The following is a 19,687-nucleotide window of genomic DNA, read 5'->3' as shown; positions in this document are numbered from 1 at the left end:
TTACATTTTTTAAAAAGATGCTAAAAATATATTTTTGGATTTAATAAATAATTATATAATATAATATATATAATATATATATAATATATAATATATTTAATACATTTAAATGTAATATAAAACAATTTGCTCATAATAATAATGCACTGGTAGATAAAAAATAAGTAAAATATCTGAATAATTTGGGTAAATATGATTATGAAAATTTGTGATTAAAAAAATTAAATATGCGCAAATACAGTAAATAAGTAAACAGAAAACAAAATCTAAAGCTGTGTTATTTTTTTCAAAGTGTCATTAAATTGACATGTAAGGAGCTTACAAATAATATTGAAATATTGGATTTAATAAATAAATGTATTTAATAAATATTGGATTTAATAAATAAATAATATATTTAATAAATTTAAATGTAATATAAAACAATTTGCTCATAATAATAATGCACTAGATGATAAAAAAATAAGTAAAATATCTGAATAATTTGGGAAAATATGATTATACAAATTTGTGATAAAAAAAATTTAATAAGTGCAAATACAGTAAATAAGTAAACAGAAAACCAAACCTAAAGCTGTGCTATTATTTTCAAAGTGTCATTAAATTGACATGTAAGGAGCTTACAAATAATATTGAAATATTGGATTTAATAAATAAATGTATTTAATAAATATTGGATATAAATAAATAATATATTTAATAGATTTAAATGTAATATAAAACAATTTGCTCATAATAATAATGCACTGGATGATAAAAAAATAAGTAAAATATCTGAATAATTTGGGTAAATATGATTTTACAAATTTGTGATTACAATTTTTTAAATATGTGCAAATACAGTAAATAAGCAAACAGAAAACAAAATCTAAAGCTGTGCTATTTTTTTTTCAAAATGTCATTAAAGTGATAATAATAATAATATTGAAATATTTCAATTAAAGCTGATTAAAAGTATATACATACACATGAGAGCTTATCCACTTTATACTACTACATACACTACAAATAATAAAAGTAAATACAATAGATGTGAATTCATGAATGATAGAAAATGAAATGACAAGCAAATCTTTTAAATATATTATTTTAGTCATAAAAATAATGTGACAATAATAACAACATATATGAAGGTGTTCTCCAAGAAGAGAAAGAGGTGAAAAGTAGGCTTGGCTAAATTCCCTGTGCAACACTCATGTACTCATGTACTCGTCTCTCCTTCCCTTCCTTTTTCACACCGTATCGATCAGCCACGGGCTTCTTTACGTCAATATTGATAACTTTTTTTTTTTTGCCAAAGCAAAAAAATACAACAAAAAAACAAAAAACAAAAGTGTAATTGTTCAGGTGATATTGACGTAGTTAGCTTTTACTGTTTTTTTTTCTTTTTTTTTCTTCTTACTTCTTCAAAATAACATTAAGTAGTATAAGAGTGTTATTATGTGACCCTGCGCTCTTTAAGGAGAGGGAATCCAGCCCACATATTTATTGCAGCCGCTGGAAAAAAAAAGAAAAAAAGAAAAAACTCTTCAATATCCCCCAAGATGGCCGCCGATGTAGGATCGATGTTTCAATATTGGAAGAAATTTGATCTACGGCGGCTCCAGGTTAGTGCTATTCTTCTACCTTTCTCGTCCGGTCCACCGACGGTAAGTCTTCTTGGGCACTCTGCGGGCTTTGGTGACGTTTTTTGGTGGTCGACCGTGAGGGTTGAAAGTGGCGTCGTCGCCGCGCATTGATAGTTATTAGAAATTGATCCCCGTTCTGCCTTTGTTCGCTTCAATCATTGATCAGCAGCACAGCCTCCGCTCGCCACACCGATCTGGGATCAGCACCGCGGACAGCACTGACATTCACAGGCTTTCTTTTCCGCCTTTTGCTTTTTCGAAACCTTTATTCCGCCGCGCTGACATGGACGGAAACTTTTAATACGCCGTCGAGTCGGTAACTTTTCACTCTTCTACGTCTTTAGGCGTTGCTTTCTTATGCCTTCCGCCCGCCTCGTTGTTACCCGAATAATGTGCTATATTCGCCGTGTGTGTGTTGGCAAGTGGAAAGTTTATGGCGTAGATATTCGTGTTCTACGGAAGCCCGACGGACATACCGGTAGTCGTCACTGATGATCAACAAAACAAACATTATTTGTTGTGTTAATGTCATCATTTTGAAGCTTCCGGTGGACTGTCAACCGCTGGCGTTGGGAATGTGGCAGGTGAGCAGTTGATTTTATTACCATTGTACGTTCACCTTGTCTGTCACTGGCACCTAGGGATGATGTTTGATAAGAAATGATCGAGTTCGAGCCCATTATCGAATCCTCTTATCGAACCGATTCCTTATCGATTCTCTTATCGAATGCAAATAGGTTGTTGTATATGGAAAAAACACAATATTTGGTTTAACAAAAGCTCACTTTTATTTTACAAGAAAAAAAATATTAAAAAAAAATATATGTTGACTGTTGTTACCCAAAGTATATTAAGTGGGATTTTTCCAGAAAAACAAATATATACAGTTACACAAAAACAACCTGTCTCTGTGATCACTATAGGTGTATAAATAATAATATAGTGTTAAATAAAATCAGTCCCTTGGGCACAAAACTGAAAATAATACAGCTCTCCAAAAAGTGCACTTCTGCTGCTATTGGAACATACTAACTACACACACTATATGACACTAAGAACACTACAGTCATCAATCAACAATTCTTCTTCCCTTACATGAGAGCGAAGCCTGGCAATAATTGCATATTGCCTGTTCTGCCCTCACTATACGTGTTGAGGTTATACAGCTTGGCAGACAGCTAACAAACAATCCAAGACGTCTAATAAAGTTCCAAAGCAGATTAATCCATTTAGGCTCTTTATTGTTCTTGATCTTGCTTTGTCTTTTCCTATCTTTACTTTTTTAACTGAAATACACACAATGACAAATGTATAAGCTATGTGATTTAATTAACATACTGAAATGTAATACACAATATGTAAATATTAGCTTCACACAAATATCATCAAACAAATACTTCTGAGTATTGAAACTATTTCGATGGTGGAAATACACGACTGGCAGCCATTTTAAGTCCTCAAAACATCCATTGAAACAGTGCACAAAAATCGTTTTTTAATAGACAGCTTACTATCAAATTGAAACACTTTCCACCTTAATTTTGAGTTATATAAACAAGTTAAACAGTTTACTTACAGACTTATCTTTTCCAAGGCTTGTAGGCGCTAACACAACTTGTCTACTTCTCAATTGTCTCAACCCAGAAGTGCCCAAACTAATGACGCGTAGTATTTTCATATCGCCACAAGGTGTCAGTAAGAGTCTACAATAAAATGGGCATAACATTGCGTCCTACAGGGCATTTCCTGTGGGAAGGGATTCGTTCTCAGGGATTCGAATAAAGAACCAACTCTTTTTCTTTACTGTAGTGGTCTCGATAACGGGTACCGGTTCTCAAAAAGTGATTTGAGTCCGAGGACTCGGTTCTTTTCTTATCGAACAACCGGGAAAACCGGTTTCGAGCATCATCCCTACTGGCACCTGCAAACTTGAATTAGTGCATTTGCAATACTGTCAGGATTTGTGTTACTATAACAGTAACACAAATTCTGACAATATTGCATATACATATATATATATATATATATACAGTATATATATATATATGTGTGTGTACAGCTCTGGTAATGGGTACATTCACACCCACCTGCACAAATGTACTTCAAAATGTAACAATCAAAATAAATATGACTTTTTTTTGTTTGTTTACTAGGGCATGCATATATAATATGCATTAGTTTGACCATTTAAAATCAACGATAATAAAAAGGAGATGCTTGGAAATAGCATAAAAATGCCCCAAAAACTTGGAAAAACGCGATTCATAGCGTTACTTTTTGGTGTAACCATCATGAGCGTTCTGTTCAGGTATATTTCTTTTATATTTTGATAAATCATCATATTTATTAGGGCTGTGAATCTTTGGGTGTCCCACGATTCGATTCAATATTGATTCTTGGGGTCATGATTCAATTCAAAATCGATTTTTTTTTTCCAATTCAACACAATTCTCGATTCAAAAATGATTTTTTCCCGATTCTCTATTCATTCAATACGTAGCATTTCAGCAGGATCTACCCCGGTCTGCTGACATGCAGGCAGAGTAGTAGATTTTTGTAAAAAGCTTTTATAATTGTAAAGGACAATTATTATTAAATGAACCAAAAATATGACTTATTTTATCTTTGTGAAAATATTGGACACAGTGTGTTGTCAAGCTTATGAGATGCGATGCAAGTGTAAGCCACTGTGACACTATTGTTCTTTTTTTTATTTTTTATAAATGTCTAATGATAATGAGGGATTTTTAATCACTGCTATGTTGAAATTGTAACTAATATTGATTATGTTGTTGATAATATTCATTTTTGTTTCACTACTTTTGGTTTGTTTTGTGTCGTGTTTGTGTCTCCTCTCAATTGCTCTGTTTATTGCAGTTCTGAGTGTTGCTGGGTCAGGTTTGGTTTAGGGATTGGATTGCATTGTTATGGCATTGCTGTGTATTGTTTTGTTGGATTGATTAATTTAAAAAAAAATAAAAAAAAATAAAAAAATAAAATCGATTTTTTAAAAATGAGAATCGATTCTGAATCGCATAACGTGAGAATCGCGATTAGAATTCGAATCGATTTTTTCCCACACCCCTAATATATATATATGTATATGTATATGTATATGTATATGTGTATGTCTATGTGTGTGTTTATTTCCAAATGGACGAAATGCTGCTGGGTCCAGGGTGGGGGTCTGTGTAATTGTATTCCCTGCTAATGTTTGTAAATCAGTCTCGGCCGGCACAAGGGCACCATCTCCGCCGTCTGACTGATGTCGCGCATCATGAGAAATGACAGGAGCTGGCAGCCTTAGCCTACCGAGCAGGAACAATCACATCTGGTGTGTTGGTGTCGAGTGTTATTCCGGCTCCTGGCTGCTGGACCGCTCTCTCATCCGGGGCTGGGATCAGAGTAGCTGCAGTAGGATGCCGGTTGCTGCTGCTGCTGCTGCTGCCGCCGCCGCCGTCGACTGGTTGAACGTGGCCGATAAATATTTATGATGTGTACATGAGTCAAATTACAGCGAGCATGCCTCCTGTGCGACAGTACTAGCTGCCCTCCCTTAGCACCATGACGCCCGAGACATTAGACAGTGTTAATTCCTTGAAAAACCTCATTCTACACCGCGTATAACCAGCAATAACATTGAGACTATCGAAAATCACTATATAATAAAGCCACATCTCTATTCAGTACCTCGTTAATGTCAACAACCCGTTCATGTCTTAATATACTTGACCGTGGCAAAATATTAGCCGCCACACCTTTTTAAAAAATGAGACGTCACGAAGAATCCTCTGGACAAAACACTTCAAGTTTGTTGAAAATTCGGAGTAAATTGCTGGACCTTCAAGAACACAATGAGTTTAGACATGGTCTCAGTGTATCTACAAAGCCGGGATTCAACTTTAAGTCACGGTCTTTCTGGGATTGAACAAAAATCAGAACATGTAAACTCTTCGAGGTATCAGATACCTCCTTGGTCACGTCCACGTATCAGTCCAGTGCTAACTCACAAAACTGTAAGGAAGGGAGGTAAAAACTATTTAAAAGGGTTACTGTAAGTTCACTTTTCTCGTGTTTGACAGAGGCATTTTGGGGCAATGAGGGTGAAGCAGAAAAACCTCATCCTGCACCGCGTATAGCCAGCAATAAGATTGAGACTATCGAAAAATCATTATATAATAAAGCCACATCTTTATTCAGTACCTCGTTAATGTCAACAACCCGTTCATGTCAAAATTCTAGCAGGATTTTAATGTACTTGATCGTGGAAAAATATTAGCCACCACACCTTTTTAAAAATGAGAGGTTTTTTTTAATGCGAAAACAAATCAAAGTAATATAATGTATTGTAGCATCCAGAAAAAGACACACAAAGTCCCACGCTGTTTTTAGCTTTTATTGCCAATTTTATGCCAACAACAAGCCCAATTCCAACGAGTATTTCCTTCCGTGCACACTCATTTTTCTGCATGTTTCACCTAAGACACACAACAACACTTTCTAATTCTCCGCCAACAAGGTGTGTTCAAGACCATGGGAACAAAAAAACCTTCATAACACATGAACATACAGTACACTTTAACGCAAGTAGTATACATGGAAATATGTAGCCTATTATTTGTGCACTATTGACTAGTGTTGCACCGATAATTTTGCACATTTTTCAACATTCAAGCAATTTTCAATTAAAGGCCTACTTAAAGCCACTACTACCGACCACGCAGTCTGATAGTTTATATATCAATGATGAAATCTTAACATTGCAACACATGCCAATACGGCCGGGTTAACTTATAAAGTGCAATTTTAAATTTCCTGGCAAACTTCCGGCTGAAAACGTTTCGATATGATGACGTTTGCGCGTGACGTCAACAATTGAAGCGGAAGTATTCGGAGCCCATTGAATACAATACAAAAAGCTCTGTTTTCATCTCAAAATTCCACAGTATTCTGGACATCTGTGTTGGTGAATCTTTTGCAATTTGTTTAATGAACAATGGAGACTGCAAAGAAGAAAGTTGTAGGTGGGAGCGGTGTATTAGCGGCTGGCTGTAGCAACACAACCAGGAGGACTTACTTGGATAGCAGACGCGCTAGCCGACGCTAGCCGCCGACCGCACGGATGATCGGGTGAAGTCCTTCGTCCTTCGTAGGTGGAGCGCTAATGTTTTTATCATAGCTCTGTGAGGTCCCGTTGCTAAGTTAGCTTCAATGGCGTCGTTAGCAACAGCATTGTTAATCTTCGCCAAGCTGGAAAGCATTAACCGTGTATTTACATGTCCAGTGTTTAATAGTATTGTTGATTTTCTGTCTATCCTTCCAGTCAGGGGTTTATTTCTTTTGTTTATATCTGCATTTGAGCCCAATGCTATCACGCTAGCTCCGTAGCTAAAGGGTTTCGCCGATGTATTGTAGTGGAGATAAAAGTCACTGTGAATGTCCATTTCGCGTTCTCGACTCCCATTTTCAAGAGGATATAGTATCCGAGGTGGTTTAAAATACAAATCCGTGATCCACAATAGAAAAAGGAGAGAGTGTGGAATCCAATGAGCCAGCTTGTACCTAAGTTACGGTCAGAGCGAAAAAAGATATGTTCTGCACTGCATGCTAGTCCCTCACTTTCACGTTTCTCATCCACGAATCTTTCATCCTCGCTCAAATTAATGGGATAATCGTCACTTTCTCGGTCCGAATCTCTCTCGCTGCTGGTGTAAACAATAGGAAAATGTGAGCAGCCTTTCCTCCGGTGTCGTCACGCTACTTCCGGTAGGGGCAAGGCTTTTTTTTATGAGAGACCAAAAGTTGCGAACTTTATCGTCGTTCTTCTATACTAAATCCTTTCAGCAAAAATATGGCAATATCGCGAAATGATCAAGTATGACACATAGAATGGATCTGCTATCCCCGTTTGAATAAAAAAATGTCATTTCAGTAGGCCTTTAAACTACAGTTACCAACATTTTTACAGTAGGTTTACCTGCCAAATAAAGTTCCTTGACCCGGCCGTACACTATCTGTTCTCCGCTCTGGCGTCGCTGATGAAGGACAGCGTCCCAGGTGTGCATGTATGCCTTCTCATCCCTTGCTTTGTAATTTCCATAGCTTCCTTGATCCATCCCTTCTATTAATTTGTTTCTGATGAAATTACTTTTCCTTGGGTCATTCTGTTGCTCCGATGAATCATTTAATAAGTGCAACTATTAAAATTGGATAAATCCGGACTACACGGAGTGCCTGGAACTTTAAAATACGCGGACCTAGTTTCCGCACCGCCGCTACAATAGAGTGCACATGAAAGTGTTGTTGTGTCGATGCTGTGACCTAGGCAGAGTTTTTTTAATGTATATTTTTCATTAATGCGCAAATGATAAAAGGGTAATTTCAATGTTGATGATGGCACTTATGGAATAAAAATAATGAAGGTTATGGCAGGCAGAAAATGTGTTCATTTCAACTATTTTCAACTATTTGATTGCTATTACCCAGACAAACTAATCGATATCGATTACTAAAATAATCGATGGCTGCAGTATTGTATCCTGTAAAAAGGGGTAAATGATTGCACCTTTTGTAAAGCAGAATACAGGTTACCAATTTACGCGTTGGCATGTAAAGTACAGTAGTTCTGTGAAGAAAACAGATGATATGCAAACTAGTCATCTTTGATTCAATGGAACTGTCATTTGCAGAATAGTCACAGTATTTTTAGGTACATTAGTAAAATGATCGTTACTTTGACTGTTTTAGAGTGTGAAAAGGCTTGTAGTCAATACGCAACAACAGCTCTTCCATTGTCAAGAAAGGTAGTAGTAGTTGGGTGTTGGTTCTTACTACTTCATTGTTGTTCAGAAGAGCGTCAGAAACCGGTCCAAGCTTTGGTTATGTTGGATTGACAAATGATTACAAATAGCTTTTTAGTGCAGTGCAAGCACTTTGTGACTTTGGTGATGAAAATAACTGTTGCTCTCTTAAGAGTGTCAACATGACTGATTAACTTTAAGCTTTGATAAGGTATAATTCATGGCTGAGCTTGAAATTGGAAATAATAAAAAAAAAACATGTCTAGGTACTTCTGTTAATTGTTGCTCAGGAGCTCTATAATTACAGCATAAATAACAATGTTTTCTTTTTGTATTATTTGATTTCCGCCCAAAATTTGCTCCAGTTTTTGTATACCGTCTCTTAGGGCTGCGAATCTTAGGGTGTCCCACGATTCGATTCAGTATCGATTCTTGGGGTCACGATTCGATTCAAAATTTTTTCCGATTCAACGCGATTCTCGATTCAAAAACGATAATTTCCCGATTCAAAAGGATTCTCTATTAATTCAATACACAGGATTTCAGCACGATCTACCCCAGTCTGCTGACATGCAAGCAGAGTAGTAGATTTTTGTAAAAAGCTTTTATAATTGTAAAGGACAATGTTTTATCAACTGATTGCGATAATGTAAATTTGTTTTAACTATTAAATGAACCAAAAATATGACTTATTTTATCTTTGTGAAAATATTGGACACAGTGTGTTGTCAAGCTTATGAGATGCGATGCAAGTGTAAGCCACTGTGACACTATTGCTCATTTATTTGTATTTTTATAAATGTCTAATGATAATGTCAATGAGGGATTTTTAATCACTGCTATGTTGAAATTGTAACTAATATTGATACTGTTGTTGATAATATTAATTTTTGTTTCACTACTTTTGGTTTGTTCTGTGTCGTGTTTGTGTCTCCTCAATTGCTCTGTTTATTGCAGTTCTGAGTGTTGCTGGGTCGGGTTTGGTTTTGGAATTGGATTGCATTGTTATGGTATTGCTGTGTATTGTTTTGTTGGATTGATTAATTAAAAAAATAATAAAGAAAGAAAAAGAAAAAAAGAAAATTGATTTAAAAAAAAAAAAGAGAATCGATTCTGAATCGCACAACATGAGAATCGCGTTTCGAATTTGAATCGATTTTTTCCCACATCCCTACCGTCTCGGTTATCATAAACAATTATGTGTATCATGTGTATCATTATGAGGAATTGAGTGCTCAAACAAAGAATCCCATGCTTGGTGACACAACTTCTGCAGTTTTTTTAACGACTGCAAAATAATTTGAAATAAATACTTCAATTCAATTTAATCCATAATGGGGCCAAATGAATTTGCGAGTGTCAGCTCTTTGATTTAAGAAAGTGAGAAACACGATTGAATTCAAGAAAGAACTTGTAGCAAAATACAAACGCTTGTTACCCCTCTCTGTATGTTAAATGTTTATCCATTTCTTTCCTCATTTATGTATTTTGTATTTGTTTTGAGCACGTAAAACCATAATCATTTTCGGCATTTTTCGGTGTCTGAAACTAATTGAATTGACATTATTTCTTAGAAAAAAAAAACTTCATATTTTTGTATGTCTGTTTTTTTGGTGTACTTTTCGGAACGGACTACTTAACTGAAGAGCTGCGTCTACAAAATGAATGTGCTTTTTTTTTTTTTAAATAGGTAATTCTGATTTTGATTATTACCAGCGCAGCAATTATTTTCTCATTACACATTACTACGAGTACATGGAGTGCACAGTTGAGTGTTGAACGTGTGTCTCTGAGTTATCCAGGATGAATAATTCACCTGCAGGCTGATGAAAAGAGGGCACAGAGAGTGTAAAGCACTGAGGTGGAGTGACCTTGGTTCCTGCTGGCTGCAGGTCACCCGGCCGTTGCTGTGGTAATCATTCACACCAGCCAGATGGCATTTCCGTGGGTGGGCATGAAAAGGACAGGTCAGGGTCTGTCCTGCCAGACCCTGCGGACGACCGTGGGCCAGTACGGTACTTGGGGATAGAGGTTTTTGTGAAGATGGCAGAGTGTGGTCCATTTTCTTTGATAACTCTAGTTTAGAATATTTTAGTTTCTATGTACACTGATGGATCAGCATATATTTAGCATATTAATGAAGACAGAGGCAATTCACTTTGCGCACGTTTAGTAGATCAGCTTTGCGTGTGGTATCAGGTGTGCACGTGTTTTAGTGCTTGCAAACCTTTAGTAATTCAGGCCCAAAGTTGTTAAGTTGGCAACACTGATCCCTCTTGGTACGTCTTTTTATTCTCTGGCGCATATGAGCTGTGATAAGAAGCTAAGTTACGATGCACACTGCCACCTGCACACAGGTAGCGTCAAATCTTTCTGTGGTTGTCCAAATGTATACACTACCGTTCAAAAGTTTGGGGTCACCCAAACAATTTTGTGGAATAGCCTTCATTTCTAAGAACAAGAATAGACTGTCGAGTTTCAGATGAAAGTTCTCTTTTTCTGGCCATTTTGAGCGTTTAATTGACCCCACAAATGTGATGCTCCAGAAACTCAATCTGCTGAAAGGAAGGTCAGTTTTGTAGCTTCTGTAACGAGCTAAACTGTTTTCAGATGTGTGAACATGATTGCACAAGGGTTTTCTAATCATCAATTAGCCTTCTGAGCCAATGAGCAAACACATTGTACCATTAGAACACTGGAGTGATAGTTGCTGGAAATGGGCCTCTATACACCTATGTAGATATTGCACCAAAAACCAGACATTTGCAGCTAGAATAGTCATTTACCACATTAGCAATATATAGACTGTACATCTTTAAAGTTAAGACTAGTTTAAAGTTATCTTCATTGAAAAATAAGGACATTTTAATGTGACCCCAAACTTTTGAACGGTAGTGTATGCGGTAAGGGTGTAACGGTACACAAACATTTCGGTTCGGTACGTACCTCGGTTTAGAGGTCACGGTTCGGTTCATTTTCGGTACAGTAAGAAAACAACAAAATATACATTTTCTGGTTATTTATTTGCCAACATTGCTTTAAAATAGCTCTGTGTGTGGTGGATGTGAGCCACCACGAGGCTGATCAGTGCAACAGCAGGCAGTCATGAATGCTAAGCATAACAATAACATACATATACACACAGGGTCCATTGCCAGGGTTAATGCAGTCAACATATATTAAATAAAAACTAAATAAGATGAGGCTCAGAATTGGTTTCTTAACAAAACCTTTCCACATATAAAGTGCAACATTAAACTGCTTCAAGTTGTTGTTCAGATTAAATAAAATGACAAACTTTTCTTCTACATATAAAAAGTGCAACATTTAACAGTTTCAAGTCAACTCAGCCTCAGAATAACTTTTCTTTTCCCTCCCCAGCCTTTAACCCTGGTGACTTTCACTCAATTTTCATGTTTTTTGCCAGAAAAATCAGTTTATCCACATTGTCTGCAGAAAGAGCAGACCTGCTTGCAGTTAAAATGTCTCCAGCTGTGGAAAATACCCTTTGGCTGGGCACGGAGGTAGCAGGTATGGCGAGGTAGCGCCTGGCTAACTTGGCAGTAAGAGGATATATGGGCTCATTGTTCTTCCACCATGGAAGTGGGTCAAAATCTAGTTTTTAATGCAATATGGTCTTAAATCTGCTGCTATAAAAACACCAACGGCATTTGTTATTGCTTTAGCCCTGCCTGACTCGCCGAGGAGAAGCTGCTTGAATGCGGTGGGAGCTGTGTTTGTTCGTCTTTCTCTTCGTTGAAGCGATATTATCCATTCTTGTATCGCACCACGAAGCCGAAATATTCGCAAACGGGAGATCTTAACGAGGCCAGCTCTGGCTTTTACATGTTGTCGTAGCCTGGTCGTTGCTAGCATGCCGTGTGTTGTGCCTCAGTGTGCATCGTTTACACAACGTGCGGTGCGCTACTTAATATGTCCGTGCGGAAACTCCTTCGGTACACCTCCGAACCGAAAACGGTTCAATACAAATACACGTACCGTTACACCCTTAATAAGCGGTGGTAAAATATATATATATATTGTTTGATTGGGAGAAGGCTACACGGAAATGTTTGTCCCTATGGTCACTGAAATTTGCTTGTCTTTTGGTTCGTAGTCATGTCTCAACGCTGTACTCATTTGGTGAAAAAAACCCCAATTGTTACCATTCCTAGACCCCGTTTCCACTCCTGTCCGCTATGAATTTAAGAGGCAACGGGGGTTTTAGATCAGGCACAAAAGCGATTGTACTACATTCAGCATGACTCAGTTGCTCTGGTGTCAGCTCTAATCCACACAGAGACAACAGTATTGCCAAACAGTGAAATTGCTTTGCAGCCTGCGAGCGAGCCTGGATGGGCTGCCAGCCTGCTCTGTGTGCTGTTTGCCAGTAGCAACCCACTTCCAACACACAGCCACACACACAAACACAAACACACACACATATACTCATAGATAGATGTGCACCAACCTTCCAATTTCAAATTGGCTGTGAAAATTGCTGTTTGTCTCTCTGTTTCATTCATGCTTTTCTATTTGTTGGCAGAAATTGTTAATGTGACATGCATCAGTGTAATCTCATTGTCGTGGAGCGTAAGTCTGTCTGATCGCCTCCAATCTTGTCTTATTTATCATAATGACTGTATCGTTTCATTCAAAAGCTAAGATGGCTCTTAAAAGCTTGAAAGTTGCGCCTTCATCGCGGTTACTGTACAGTGTCTGCATCGTTTACGACTCGTCTTGTGTTGGCAGTTCTTTTAAACTGACTAGAGTCTTCAAATAAACATGTGCTCTTACTATCACTACTGCAGTGGAACCTGTTATCAACTACCTGTATACGTTGACCAACTAAATCAAATCAATGTTTTTATTACTAAAACATTGACGTCAACATAAATGTTGCGAACCAAATGGGGTAATTTTTATGACGAATCGGTCCTTTTTATGTCGATATGCGTTGTTGTATTGTCAATGTCATCATGATTGCTAAGCAGCGACAACCGCAACACAAATACATCTCGTTACACAGCAATAAAACGTGCAGACTGTGACTTCTTGTTCAGTGCAAAGTAAGCATGGTCGTAATAACCTGGATTCTACCATAGAAAATAACAAAATGTTCCCGTTAAATTATTATATCTTAGATTGTTAGTTCACCCGACGAAAGATTTTCACATGTATGAAAGCTTTATTGTCATGGTAGTCAATTAATGCAGCAAGTATATCGGTGTTTCTCATCCATTTATTTATCGATGGTGGCCTGACACTTGGGCTGGGCGATATGGCTTTTTATTAATTTCTCGATATTTTTAGGCCATGTCACGATACACGATATATATCTCGATATTTTTCCTTAGCCTTGAATGAACACTTGATGCATATAATCACAGCAGTATGATGATTCTATGTGTCTACATTAAAACATTCTTCTTCATACTGCATTAATATATGCTCATTTTAAACTTTCATGCAGAGAGGGAAATCACAACTAAGTCCATTTAACTAAACTGTATTTATTAAACAGTTATTAAGCAGTGGCACAAACATTCATGTCATTTCCAAAACAGAAAGTGCAAGATTGTCAGAGACATTTTAAAACAAGCTATTAGTGCACTTTTGTGCATGATGTCACTAAGATGACATATCAAAACAACACTAAATTAAAGTGCACTTTTTGTACAGAACGCCACTATAATAGTTTAAAACAAATAAAGTGCACTTTTGTGCATGATGTCACACAAGATATTTCAATAAGTGTCAAATAAAAATGAACTGCATAATAGGAAATCAAATAGGTTATGTCCTTCGCTATGTGGTAGGTTCCTGCGGACGTTATCTCCTTCTGTTGTGGACTATTTGTTTCATACGGTGTTGATGTGGAAATGGTTGCTTCGGCATTTTGTTGGTGTGGCACCGGCCGGAGATGTTGACATGCGGAGTTTCAAGCACTCTTCATTCTCTAGCGGGTGACTTTTCAAATGATGCTACGAATTAGCAGTGGTGCTACTTTTTGTAGCAACGCTTTTGCCACATAATTGTTCAACATCTTCCCGCTTGAAGCCAAACCACAGCCAGACGCTGTTTTTCTTGGGAATTAATTCTTCTTTCATTTGTTACCAGATTCGCACCTTCTGTCTCTTGTATTACCACCCGCACCACTCTGCTAGCATCACAGCTAACGTTACCATGTTGCTACCTGCATACTTGCCAACCCTCCCGTTTTTAGCGGGAGAATCCCGGTATTCAGCGCCTCTCCCGACAACCTCCCGGCAGAGATTTTCCCCCGACAAACTCCCGGTATTCAGCCGGAGCTGGAGGCCACGCCCCCTCCAGCTCAATGCAGACCTGAGTGGGGACAGCCGTTCTCACGTCCGCTTTCCCACAATATAAACAGCTTGCCTGCCCAATGACGTCATAACATCTACGGCTTTTAGAGAGTAGAGTGCACAACAAGGAGAGAGAGTTCTTGGTTTCTTATGTGGGTTTATTGTTAGGCAGTTTCATTAACGTCCTCCCAGCGCGGTAACAACACACAACAGCAGCAGTCACGTTTAGTCTACCGTAAAGCAGTTCGTCTGCCGTAAACAGTAATGTTGTGACACTCTTAAACAGGACAATACTGCCATCTACTGGATAGCCTGCAGAACACTGAAATTCAAGTATGTATTTTATTTATATGTATAATAATTTTTTTAAAAAAAAAAAAAATAAATATATATATATATATAGCTAGAATTCACTGAAAGTCAAGTATTTCATATATATTTATATATATATATATATATATATATATTAGGGCTGCAACAACTAATTGATTAAATCGATTAAAATCGATTATTGAAATAGTTGCCGATTAATTTAGTCATCGATTCGTTGGAGCTATGCTATGCGCATGCGCAGTTTTTTTTTTTGTTTTTTTTTTTTAATTAAAAATTTTTTTTTCCAATTTTTTAATTTTTTTTTTTTAATAAACCTTTATGTATAAACTGCAACATTTACAAACGGCTGAGAAACAATAATCAAAGTAAGTATGGTACCAGTATGCTGTTTTTTTTCAATAAAATACTGGATAGGATAGAAATTCCCACCTTCTACCTTCCTAGTCACGTCCGTTGTGTCCTTGGGCAAGACACTTCACCCTTTGCCTCTGATGGCTGCTGGTTAGCGCCTTGCATGGCAGCTCCCGCCATCAGTGTGTGAATGTGTGTGTGAATGGGTAAATGTGGAAATACTGTCAAAGCGCTTTGAGTACCTTGAAGGTAGAAAAGCGCTATACAAGTATAACCCATTTATCATTTATTTATAAATGTAGTTTGTCTCTTTTATCCGATTATTAATCGATTAATCGGAGTAATAATCGACAGATTAATCGATTATCAAATTAATCGTTAGTTGCAGCCCTAGTATATATATATATATATATATATATATATATATATATATATATATATATATATATATATATATATATATATATATATATATATATGAAATACTTGATTTGGTGAATTCTAGCTGTAAATATACTCTCTTAACCACGCCCTTAGCCACGCCCCAACCACGCCCCCCCAACCCCCCGACCACGCCGCGTCCCCCCACCCCACCACCTCCCGATATTGGAGATCTCAAAGTTGGCAAGTATGCTACCTGTCTGCTCCGTGGGAGCGTGTGACGTTGCACACGTGACGTATGTAAGAAGGTGCGCGTGTTTTAAGTCTCTGTAAGAAGGAGAGACAAGAAAGAGTGGGAAACGCATGTAGTGTAATGCCCGCAGCTAAAAGCAACTGTGTGAGAACGTATACTGTATTTTTCGGACTATATGTCGCTCCGGAGTATAAGTCGCACCGGCCAAAAATGCATAATAAAGAAGGAAAAAAACATATATAAGTCGCACTGGAGTATAAGTCGCATTTTTGGGGGAAATTTATTTGATAAAACCCAACACCAAGAATAGACATTTGAAAGGCAATTTAAAATAAATAAAGAATAGTGAACAACAGGCTGAATAATTATAATAAACTTTGCCGTGCAAAAGGGCATATATCAGGTTTTTGTGCGTATGCTTGCTTAACACATGAGGCCCCTGGTCTACCAGAGAATAGGAAGACATAGCAGGAGGGATCAGTGTTGCTAACTTAGAAACTTTGTCGCTCTAGATACACCTTTTAAAAAAATGCGGCCGTATCTAGTGAAGAGACTTTTGACAACTGACATGAAAGCACGTATCGCTCTTCTCAACGAGCAGCAGGTGCTTTTGTAGGCTCCCCTCCATCTAAAACCACTTGCAGACAGCTATATACATATACACTACCGTTCAAAAGTTTGGGGTCACATTGAAATGTCCTTATTTTTGAAGGAAAAGCACTGTACTTTTCAATGAAGATAACTTTAAACTAGTCTTAACTTTAAAGAAATACACTCTATACATTGCTAATGTGGTAAATGACTATTCTAGCTGCAAATGTCTGGTTTTTGGTGCAATATCTACATAGGTGTATAGAGGCCCATTTCCAGCAACTATCACTCCAGTGTTCTAATGGTACAATGTGTTTGCTCATTGGCTCAGAAGGCTAATTGATGATTAGAAAGCCCTTGTGCAATCATGTTCACACATCTGAAAACAGTTTAGCTCGTTACAGAAGCTACAAAACTGACCTTCCTTCGAGCAGATTGAGTTTCTGGAGCATCACATTTGTGGGGTCAATTAAACGCTCAAAATGGCCAGAAAAAGAGAACTTTCATCTGAAACTCGACAGTCTATTCTTGTTCTTAGAAATGAAGGATATTCCACAAAATTGTTTGGGTGACCCCAAACTTTTGAACGGTAGTGTATATATTTAGAAGGTCGATGAGGTGGTGACTTGTCCAGGGTGTACCCCGCCGTAAGGGACAAGCGGTAGAAAATGGATGGATGGAAGGTCGTAAACAGATTTGTGATGCTGAAGCTATCAAAATATTTAATTAATAATTCCTCCTTCGCTGAAATTAATTGCTGTATTTTCCAGAAAATAAGCCGCTATTTTCTTTCCTACGCTTTGGACCTTAGGTCTATAAAACAGTGCGGCTAGGTTATGGATTTTTCTTTGCTAATGGCTACGTTTTGTATTCAACAAATACTTTTCATAAAACACTGACAGAGACACTGAAAAAGTGTGTTATTGTTCGTGCTGTGGCGCCATCTTTTGGACAAAGCGGGTTGAACGTCTACAGTATTTCCTTCTGTTTAGTGCCTTGAGCCGGAAGTACAGGTGCCGTTCCGTCTATTAGTCATCCATAGCTTTTCTACTTGTATGGATTCTTCAATTATCACGCCAAGCAACGTTTGTCAGTTTTACAATATAACTAAAACAAGTCATACTTTATAATGATAGTATTGTTTTCATGCATATTTTTACGCGCTATCATAATGTAATAAAGCTAGCGTTGTTAGCATTAGCTGATATGCTAACACTTGTCTGTGTTCGTATTATTAACCAGTGTTGGGTTAGTTACTGAAAACCAGTAACTAGCTACAATTACTAGTTACTTTATTTCAAAAGTAACTCAGTTACTAACTCAGTTACTTACACCAAAAAGTAATGCGTTACTGTGAAAAGTAACTTTTTTTTTAAGGCTCCCATTAATGCCCTTTTAGCCTTCGTTCCAGTACTGTTATTGCACTGGAGAATAATACAATCTGTTGATCAACTTGACATGCATTTGCATCACTGAACTCAGAAAGCAATGTGGTCTACATACAACACACAAAGACAAAGATATGTTTCAAAGGGCCAATTTATTTCAGGCCAGAAAAAATTGACAAAACTATTTTAAATAGCTGCAACATAATGGCACTTTAACTTTAACTCTAAGTAGATAGGATCTTTGATCCAAGACACAACTTACATTTAACTAAAATGTTATTTTCTTTGTGCTCGACAAAAGAAAAGTATTGAGAATGTCTCCATGTTAAAAAACTCGAAGTCACAATATTATTCTCTTTGTATTGTTTCAGTTTCACAAATTTCTCAGTAAATTCACCAACATGTCCCCGTGGAGTTATTGAGTCTGTTTAGCTGATTAGAGAGCTAGCTTCTGAAGCTAGTGGGTCCATGACGATGACTTCCGTTTTGTTTGATCTGCCGTGTTACTAGTACCACTGGGAAACAATTTAGGTATGTAAATAAACATTTACAAAATTGTTCTGCGTAAACAACTAATTTCACAACATCCGGTGCGGCTAATATATGGGGAACATATTTTTTTCTTCTAAAATTTACTGGGTGCGGCTTATGTACCGGTGCGCTCTATAGTCCAGAAAAAACGGTAACCACGATCAAGCCCAGAATCAATTAACAGCGTCAATCAGCCAGCCAGTCAGAGGGGCATCAACATATACCGGTGGCACAGTACTTTGAATTCAAAGGAGGGGCATGTCTGTCAAAATGTTGTGGGTTCCCCCCTTTTCCCTTTGACAGTAGCAACAAAGACAGAATAAAGAGCAGTTGTCCACAAGCTTCTGGGGCAAATTGAGATGTGAAATCCAGGAGCCATAACCCCAGTATATAAGACGCAGGGAACATTAGAGCGTGAGAGGAGTGAAACAGACTTCAGCATTAAGCTGTTTAACCTCACTGTGTAGCATTAGTGGTAGAGACTTCAAAGCAGATGCTTGAGTGTTGGAAGAGGAATGACAAATGGGTTTAGAGAGTGCTATGGTGAGCATTCTCGCGTGGAGACTAGGCCTGTCATTAATGTCAGCTTAATCACTCTGACCTTCCTTCAAGTAGATTTCCATACCTATCCAATCATTTTAGCTTTGCCTGTGCTGCTGCCTTCACACTTCTGCTTGTTTTGATATTGTCTGTACTGTCATACATGTACATGCCACATTTGGAAGAACTCAAATGTTGCAGGCTTTTAAAATTGGATAAAGAAAACACTTTTTATAACTGATGAGGAATGTCGCGTGTGCCAAAGACAAAAAATATTGCTGGCTAGACGTAAGTGTGTGTCTTTGTTTCAATATCTTGCGTCCGTACGAAACATAGCAAGAATATATCGGCGTGTGGAAAAACTGCCATGTTTATAAACCTGTTCTGTTAGTCATAAGTTAAACAAAAAGCTGGTTATAAATTCAGACAGTCGTAATGTTCCATTACAATTTTGTAGGGTGCGGAAGAACAATTCTGTGAAAATGAATATTGTGTTAACAGAAACGCAGAAAGCTACCCATTGTTTTTTTTTTTAAGTATTGTATGGTGGAAGCTGTTTTTTTTT

At 37.4% G+C, this 19,687-nt stretch overlaps 1 protein-coding gene across 1 annotated transcript in view; it reads left to right on the top strand.

Moving 5' to 3' along the window:
• The first annotated feature begins 1,451 nt into the window (after nt 1-1,451).
• cux2b (cut-like homeobox 2b) overlaps nt 1,452-19,687 on the top strand; it is a 350,620-nt gene continuing 332,384 nt past the window's right edge. The window contains exon 1 of the mRNA XM_062051807.1: nt 1,452-1,607. Coding sequence (XP_061907791.1) covers nt 1,545-1,607 — 63 coding nt within the window. The 5' untranslated portion in view covers nt 1,452-1,544. The remainder of the gene's footprint in view (nt 1,608-19,687) is intronic.

The sequence above is a fragment of the Entelurus aequoreus genome, linkage group LG06, assembly GCF_033978785.1.
Source record: "Entelurus aequoreus isolate RoL-2023_Sb linkage group LG06, RoL_Eaeq_v1.1, whole genome shotgun sequence".
In the NCBI taxonomy this organism is placed as follows: domain Eukaryota; kingdom Metazoa; phylum Chordata; class Actinopteri; order Syngnathiformes; family Syngnathidae; genus Entelurus; species Entelurus aequoreus.
This window is presented reverse-complemented; position numbering and strand designations above follow the sequence as displayed.